Below are 8,830 nucleotides of genomic sequence, written 5' to 3'. Positions count from 1 at the left end.
CCTCAAAACGCGCCGTTTAAGTTTATAAAAAAAAATGAAAACCATCCATGCCCCAATACCCACCGTATATGCCATCCCAGATCCCACTCCTCTCTTTTCTCTCTGAAAATTGGAGAACCATACTCCCCAAAACGGCCAAACTCTTCTCCTTCGAACTTCGAATGCAGCTCGCAGCCACCATTTCTCTTCGAAGTCATCGCCACTCTTCTCCTCCGAGGACAGACGGTGGGTGCGGCGTCGCGTGTGGAAGGCTGGAGCCTTTGTTCGATGGAAGTTCGAACGCAGCTCGCAGCCACTGTCCCTCTTCTCATCGTTCCTCCTTTCGCCGCCGTCGTAGGAAGGTCTCCTACTCTCTTCTCCTCTCATCGTTCTCGTTCGTCGTCTCCTCTGTTCGAGCTCTTTCTGTCTTTGCCGGCAGTTCCCACTCCTCCGCCCCCTCACTTCCCTTCCTCCCTCGCTGCCAGGAAGCACTGTTGAGTGGAATTATTTTTTCTTGTTTTGTAATTTGCACTGTTGTTAATAATATTGAGTTGCTGTTTTCAGATTTTGTTAATTTGCACTGATTTTTGTTAATACTGGATTTACTGATTTTTATAATTTGTACTGGCTTTACTGGTTTCAAATTGTTGAATGATTCTGTCGAATATTTTTTGCTGAGTTAATTTTGGTCATAATTTTTACGCTTCATCCTCTCATGTTCTTGCTTTTCTTTTGTGTTGATGTTGAAAATGCAATTCTCACAGTGGATAGAGTAAGTTTCTAAACCCAATAAGAAAGCAGTTAATAAAGCATTATTAGGTTCAAAAGAAGCTATGCTTGGGATTAGATGAGGCTGCAGGTGTTCCTGTAAGTTCCTTTCATTGATTTTACGCTTATTATTATGCTTATTCTGTCTGAATGATGTTGATTATAAATTGTATCTGCTGGTAGTAACTACTCTTTCTTTGCAATTCATGCAGATTGAACCAGATTCACAAACAAAACTTTTAGATGCTACCCTGAACTTGGAAGGAGTGTTGTTGGCTAGAGTTCTAGGAGCAGGAGAATTTGATGCTGTCTTTGCTGTTACTTTGGGAGATTCAAGCAGCAATATGACAAAAATATGGAGCTTACTGAATGTTATTTAATATTTGAAGTTATATATTAAATTTTTAATAATTTTATTTAATATTTAACTAAACCGGTTGAACCCAGGTTGAACTCCGGTCAACCATTAAACCAATGAACCAGTCACCTTATCAGTTTATTGATCGGTTCGGTTCTCGCAACCTTGGTTCAAACTCATCAATTCATCCTTTTCACAAGTGCACATATACTTAATTGAACATGTATTTTTCTGCACCATCATAAACATAAATTTTTTTTTCATAGGAGATCATCATCAATCATACACATAATAAATCATCAATCATCATTCAAACACAATAAATTATCAATCCATAATGAACCATCATTCATCACCAGCAGATATAGCAACAAACATAATATTCTGTTTATGAACTATCCCTTACCTTTCTTCGAAAATTCACAAACCAAAGTCTGTCATTTACTACCTTAAATAAAAAAATCCTAACAAACGCAATTAAAGAATTTTGTCAATTCACAGGGCCAATTGCCCAAGCTTCACATAGAGCACGAGGAGTCTTACTCGTGTAATGGGCTGAATTCGATTGATTTGGTGACCAATTAAAGAAATTGAAATTTAACAAGGGTTTCTTTGAATTAGGAAAAGCAACAGAACACAGAGTTACTGATTCTTACCCACCAATAGGGATGGAAAAAGGCCAGGCGGCCTGCTAGGGGCCGTAGCCTAGCCTGGCCTGTTATAAACTAAGCACAAGCTTAGGGTTTTATAAAAGTCTTATTATGTTAATAGGTCAGGTCCAGGCTCACTAATTAGCCTTATTAGCCTGTCAGGCCTGTCTGGACCTGTTAATACATAATTACATATATAAATAATTTTTTTATTATTAACAAAATTATGAGATATTTTAAATTTATTATATTTAATTATAAATAGTTTTGTATTTTTAAATACTTTAAAATTTAAATTTTTTTATAAATATTAAATATGATATTAAAAATATTTTTTTAAAGAATATTTTTATTTTTGTAAAAAATAAATTATCAGGCCTTTTAATAGGCTTCAGGCCAGGCTTAGTACTTTAAAAAAAGCTTATAACAGGCCAGACTCAGGCCAATTCACTACATGACAGGCCAGGCCTGTTAAGAGTAAAGCCTGGCCTGACCTGTTTCCACCCCTACCCACCAAAAAGAACACTAAGGGATTCAGAAAGAAAAAAGGGTAGGATTTCTTCTCTAGCTTCGGTAGCAGCTCCTTTGATGGTCCTCCTCTTCTTGGTGGTTATGAACGCAGATGATGATCCTGTTGACGTTTCCTCTTTCTCTTCCTTGATCAGTCGCCACTCTTGCTTCCTTTCTTCCCTTCGTGTGGTTTCTAGGGAAATTGAAAGGCTTGGCTCATCCATATAACCTATAAGAGGTGGAAAGGGGTGAGCTGGTGCGGCAAAATTTCGTGGTTTCTTCCTCTTGCAACACCACATCTCAGTATTGATTACATGAAGAGGTGATCATAGTTTCCTTCGAAACACGTTTGGTTGTAAGAGAAGAGAAGATGAGTTTAATCAGAGTCTCTTTGGATTTGGTTTATTTAAGGAAGGTGAATTCTATGGTGTAGAAGGAAGATTCCTTCTATACATGTAGAAGACATGTGTAAGGAGATGAGACTGTTATAGTGGCACAGTTTTCTAATTATGAGTTGCATAATGTGATGTGTGACTTTATTAAAAAGAGACAAACTCTGTGTTTGTTGCAGGAGTGGGACAGGTAAATATTGGTAATTAATAGGGTCATTATTATGTGTAAATAAACATAATTAAATTATGATTATTATATTAATATAATGAGCCTGTAATTAGTGGTTGAGATTTTTGTTTTGTGGGCCAAATTTTATATATGTTATTACCAATATGAGTTAGGCTCGAAGTGGAGGAGGTTAAAAATTTGGGTCATGGGGCAGACATACAGAAATATAGGATTGACATATGTTCGCTGTTGTTGAATCCTTCTACCTGAACCTTAGGATTGACATATGCTTTTGATTTTTAGATTTAAATTATTAATTTATTTTTTAATTATTATTATTATTATTATTATTATTATTATTATTATTATTATTATTATTTTAAATAATCAATATAACATTATTAGTGAACACAAAATTTTAAAATATAAACTATAATCGGACTTACTATTTAATTTGTTACTGTCTCACAATTCTTATTTTAAATAATTTGATTTCATATTGACAATAAATTTGATTTGTATAAATGCTACATAAGAATAAATAAAAACCTATTATATTTTTAATTCATGATTTTTTGTATTAGGAATTTTCCATATTCCAATTGCAATTTGCAAGTCTATTTATTTTTTGTGGAAAGTAAAATAAATAAAAATTTAATTTTTAAAATAACAAAATAATTGTGTGTTATTTTACAATATTATTATTTACAATAACAATTTAAATCAATTTAATAAAAATAGATATTGTCATGTTATTGTAATGGTATATTTTTAATTCTTTTCTTCCTTTACATATTACAACACGTGATATGCACTAATTTGAAAAACCAATGGAATTCAATTGTTTCCGTATACCTTGTTTTTCAAATTATATGAGTCAAGACATTTACCGATATTTATTTTCTTATTTAATTTGTTTTGATAGGAGTAATTTAAAATAGATGAGGTGTCTTTTCGAAATCTTAACACATTCTCTTTGATATTAATAAGCATTATAAAACTAAGTTCATATACCCACTTGAAACCGAAACGGTCTTCAAGCTTCGTGAGTTCCGTTTCAGAGAAATGGCTCCTGGCAAGGTGCATGTCGTGAGAAAAGGTCCGGTTTCGGGTATATACGTCTTGGGAGGATACTAAAGTTCAGGTAGAAGGATTCAACAACAGCAAATATATGTCAATTCTATATTCCTATATGTCCGTCTCATAATCCAAATTTTCAACCTCCTTCACTTCGGGCCTAACTCATATTGGTAATAACATATATAAAATTTGGCCTACAAAACAAAAACCTGAACCACTAATTACAGGCTCATTATATTAATATAATAATCATAATTTAATTATGTTTACTTACATAGAATAATGATCTTATTAATTACCACTATTTATCTGTCCCACTCCTGCAATAGACATAGAGTTTGTCCCTTTTAATAAAGTCACACATCACATTATGCAATTCATAATTAGAAGATCATGCCACTATAACACTCTCATCTCCTTACACGTGTCTTCTACATGTATAGAAAGAATCTTCCTTCTACACCATAGAATTCACCTTTAAAGATAAAGAAAGCATGGTTTGGTTAAACCGGAAAAAAGAAAAGAAAACCGTGACTTTGTAATAGAAGAAAGAAAAACCGGTTTAATTATAAAAGGGTGGAGTTTGTTTGATACAGTTTTTAGTTTAGGATACGTTCTTATCTCACATGATATATCTATTTTTTTTTCGCTTATCAAGTCTAAATCTACCTTATTATTTTATGATGAGGTGATTCTCAAATATTTATCGAATTTCTCATCACAGAATTTTTTAGAATAATTCTGTGGAGAATCGGGGTGTTACAGCACCTCCTATGTATTAGTTATAATATAATCAACCACCTCCTTTTGAAAAATTAAATAACTTCAAATGAAGCTATGTAAGCAGGCAAGAATTATTTAAGGAAGTAAACAAGGAATAGCAGTAAACGAATATATACATGATAGACAGAAGAATTGCTCCTCTTCTCTTGCCATATTTGCCCGTTAGTAAGAAAAGAGATTTTGAATACATGGTCATAAATTCTGTGTGTATCCTGTGATCAATGCTAAGCAACTAGCAACAGAAGTCCAAACAAACTTCAGCTTCCCTCTCTAAAAACAAATCAAATCACTAGAATGGCAAAGTTTTGCAAAATCAAAGACTATTCCCTTCTTTTGGGGCTCTGAAGTGAAAACCCCGTTTTTTCATGATGATCTGGGATTTCCAGAGCTGAAGTAGCAGTTGCAGTACCTTCATCTTTACCCTCGCCAGAGGAATTATTTCCTTCCAACTGCCCTGACGTTGATGAAGATTTGTTTCCGGAAACATTACCAAGCAGGCTTTTATACATAGTAAGGGCCTGAGCCATCATGTTAGCAGGATTGGATGCAGAGCTAGGAAGCAACATTGTCGTTCCCTGAGAAAAAAGTAAGAGAATATAAGACAAATTTCAAAGCGAAAAAAATGGTTAAATGGTCCTTGCATATAAGTTAGCTTGTAATCTACAACCTCCTTCGCTATGTTACTGAAAGCATGAATATATTGCTCTGCAACCCTTAAACTTGCTGCCTGCAAAGCAAATGACAACATCAATTCCATCCCCCCTTTTATTCCATGATACATGGAAAATTTAAAATAAGTGAGCCAATTAGGAGCAAATCTATACACCAGATTTCCTTTATCAGTTTCAGAGATGATGTCAACTCAAACACCATTCTAGCCTAATGATTATGGATTGCTCACAATAAATCAAAACTACATAAAATAGTCAACCAGACGCTCCAATGAAAACTGTAATAATGACTCTCTCTCACACATGCAAAAAAAAAATGCTGGCATGCCCCAAGCCCCCAACACCAAAAAAAATGCATCATGTAAACAGTAGAAATTCAGATGCAAGTAAACAGTAGAAATTTAGATGCTGCATCTATTTTGGTAAACATATTCAAATGGTTACACAATTGGCCAAAATTCTAAGAAGTTATTGACCAAAATATAATTTATTACTTGCACAAGATGCAGCAGATGGAATATGAATAAAATGACAAATCTCACCTCTGCTCCTCCAATTTCTTTCAGGGCTTTTGACACAAGAAGGATAGCTTCAGCCTCACCTGAAGAAGTATAATTGTAATTATAAAGATTTAGAGATTAAAGATATCAAGAGGAAGCAACAATTTAGTTTCTTCAAAAAAGTAAAGGAAACATAAAGGAAATAGAGAAGTGATTGCATGCCAATTGGAACACTATGTAAGTGATGGCTTGATATAAAAGAATACTAGTAATACTTTGGACCATCAGCCTACATTTCATCATCCCCCTCCCTTCTCACACGAAACAACATTTTATCACAAAGAGAACATACATATTACACATTATAAGTATGAAGAGTTTGCCTGTGATGCTCAGCGGTGATGGCAAATCCTTCTTAAGAATTAATATGGATACATAATTGAAATATGGAAACAGAGCAAGACACGAAATTAACCTTTAGCTCTATTGACTTGATCCATCTTCCCAGCTTCTGATGCTAGGATCACTGCACTCTTCTTACCATCAGCAATGTTGATGTTGGCCTGTCTCACTCCTGTTTAACATTAAACATCATCAATTCCAGTACACACACAATCTTAAAAAGCTGGATGACATGGGTGCCAAAGTCAATTCCAGGATGAGAATGAATTAATGTAAAAATATCACAGTAGAACCTCTCAATAAATGGAAAATCAATTTGATTACCTTCAGACTCAAGAATTTGAGCTCTCTTTTTCCGCTCTGCCTCTGCTTGCATCTCCATAGCGGCTCTCACTCCACGTGGAGGAGAGATATCCCCTGAAAGAAAAATTACACATACTTTCAAGTACAAAATCAGGGGGAAAGGAAAATATTTCAGTTTAAAAAATATGTTAAACTTACGTATTTCATATCGAAGGCATTCCAGCCCCCAGCTTTCAGCAGCCACACTAATGGCCTCCTGCAACAATTTTTTCCATATAATCAATCTTCGTTATTTGAATACAGATGTGAAAAGAGTTGTTCTTTCTATTCATCGAGAAGAATTTGAAAATCCTGTTTCTTTCTTTATCACAAAGAAAACACTAGTCTAACAACTATGGATGGAAAAGCCTATAGCCATTATTTCATGTCTATTCTCTCTCATCATTGTTAAATGAAACCAAGGGACAAAGGAAATTTAGAAACTATGTTCAGGATTTGAAAGAAGATATTCAAATTCCATTAACAAAATAAGCTTGCTTTCACTTTGAAAATAAACCTAGCTTATAAATCCATAATCAAATAATCAAATTACTTCCTAAGTCCTAGCCCGAAATCAGAATACAGCGTAAATGCATGACGAGATATTTTATTTCCAGCAACTGCAAGCCTTAGGATCTATGTTTGTGGAAGGATATTTTCAATTTCCCTACTGCAGATATGTTTGAAACATATTACTGTGCCTTTCCAAATCCACTACAGTTCAAGAAACAATCATTGGGGCAAAGAGAGAGAGATATTCAGCTATTAAATATGCTAGAATGCTCCAATCAATTAATTTTGCAGCATGACACACTGACACATTGATAAGGTATTTAGTAGAAGAGCATACATGATACACAGTGACAAGATATTTCTAACATAAGCCTTATTTATACTTAGCATGTATTTACAGTCACCATTATAATAGTAATAGCCTCTCAAAATAAACGTACTTGAGTCAAACCAATGATACGCTCAACTTTATAGTGGTTCCGAATTGGATATTGAAACAAGTTTATTTCATTGCAGGATAGGGACTAATAACAAAACAGTCACAAACTTGGTGAACATTATGCTTCCGCACTTGTCCCTCATGTATAACTAAATTCAAATAAGACTTTAAAATTACTATATGATAAATAGAACATCAGCTGCAGTTCCAGGAAGTCCAACATTTCCATGTAAAGAGGCACCATGCTCCTCTTATCCAAGATTTACACCAACACCATACAACTTGAAATTCAATTAGCTAGGATGCTTCCTTAAGTAAGAATAAAAAAGGAAAAATATAACAGAAAAGTATACTCAAATTACTTACCACAATCTTCTTATTCAGCGTGTCCCTTTCCTCGAATGTCTTGTCAAGGGTAATCTTACCAAGCTCACTACGCATCGTCGTTTGTGCCAGCTGAATGACAGCATAAATGGGATTCTCTACTCCATAAGAAGCTAGCTTAGGATCCACAATCTACACCCAGAAATTCAAATACTAAATAAACACAAAATTTAAATAGATAATTATCAACACCGTTATTTGCCATTGACCAATAAATGAAATAGAGATGCAAGAAAACAAAGAACAATGAAGACCTTGATGTAGAGAACACCATCAATGAGGATAGTGACATTATCTTTAGTGATAGCAGATTGGTCAGGAATGTTAATAGCCTCCTCTTTGAGGGAATGCACATAAGCAATGCGGTCAACGAAGGGGATCAAGAAATGAATTCCAGAGGGAAGTGTCTTAACGTACTTTCCAAATCTCTCTATCACAAAGGCTTTCTTCTCCGGCACAACGCGAATCCCCCAGTTCATCGGAGGAATGATCTCATAATTCCTGCACAATCAATCAATTAAATTTTCATAAAATCTATAAACAAAAAAATTCAGTGGAAATGAATGAATGAGGTGAGAAGAGACATGAAATAACCTAGAGATAGGATCGCGACTAGATCGGAAGTGGCGGAGGGAGGAGAATCGAGAGGGAAGAGAAGGGGAAGAAGCTGTGCAATGAGTGAGTTGGGACTGGCGGCTCAGCTGAGTGAAATAGCGAACTGCGTTTCTTGCTGAATTGGTTCTCCAAATGGTCGTCGCCATTTTCAAGCTTCCGATTTCTCTGTGGAACAGCAATCACTTCGTAGTGTTCATCTGGGTGGACTTATAAAGCCCTTGTTAAACCCCTTCAATCTCTCCTTTATGTTTTCAACCAGGGTATTTTAGCCGTGC

The 8,830-nt window shown here is 34.8% G+C and overlaps 1 protein-coding gene across 2 annotated transcripts; it reads right to left on the bottom strand.

Annotated features, from left to right (window-relative positions):
• LOC107623984 (stomatin-like protein 2, mitochondrial) lies at nt 4,652-8,830 on the bottom strand. Of its 2 annotated transcripts, XM_016326403.2 has the most exons (9): nt 8,535-8,830; nt 8,195-8,441; nt 7,923-8,072; nt 6,764-6,821; nt 6,587-6,679; nt 6,336-6,434; nt 5,903-5,961; nt 5,357-5,416; nt 4,750-5,264 (listed from the first exon to the last, which is right to left on the bottom strand). In XM_016326403.2, the coding sequence occupies exons 1-9, from the start codon at nt 8,699-8,701 to the stop codon at nt 5,010-5,012; spliced, it is 1,188 nt and encodes a 395-aa protein (XP_016181889.1). In that variant the 5' UTR covers nt 8,702-8,830; the 3' UTR covers nt 4,750-5,009. The 2 variants fall into 2 exon arrangements, with proteins under 2 accessions (XP_020968982.1, XP_016181889.1); XM_021113323.1 differs by lacking the exon at nt 5,357-5,416 and having other exon boundaries at nt 4,652-5,264.

This window comes from Arachis ipaensis, chromosome B10 (assembly GCF_000816755.2).
Source record: "Arachis ipaensis cultivar K30076 chromosome B10, Araip1.1, whole genome shotgun sequence".
Classification (NCBI taxonomy): Eukaryota; Viridiplantae; Streptophyta; class Magnoliopsida; order Fabales; family Fabaceae; genus Arachis; species Arachis ipaensis.
Note: the sequence above shows the minus strand (reverse complement) of the source record. Positions and strands in the feature narration are given on the sequence as shown.

Excerpts from the sequence above, each read along its gene's own strand:
- LOC107623984 (XM_016326403.2), bottom strand. The coding sequence starts at position 8,701 with ATGGCGACGACCATTTGGAGAACCAATTCAGCAAGAAACGCAGTTCGC. Across the intron at positions 5,962-6,335 it reads TCAAGTCAATAGAGCTAAAG|GTGAGGCTGAAGCTATCCTT; the intron begins GTTAATTTCGTG and ends ATACTTCTTCAG. Across the intron at positions 5,265-5,356 it reads TCAGTAACATAGCGAAGGAG|GGAACGACAATGTTGCTTCC; the intron begins GTTGTAGATTAC and ends CTTTTTTCTCAG.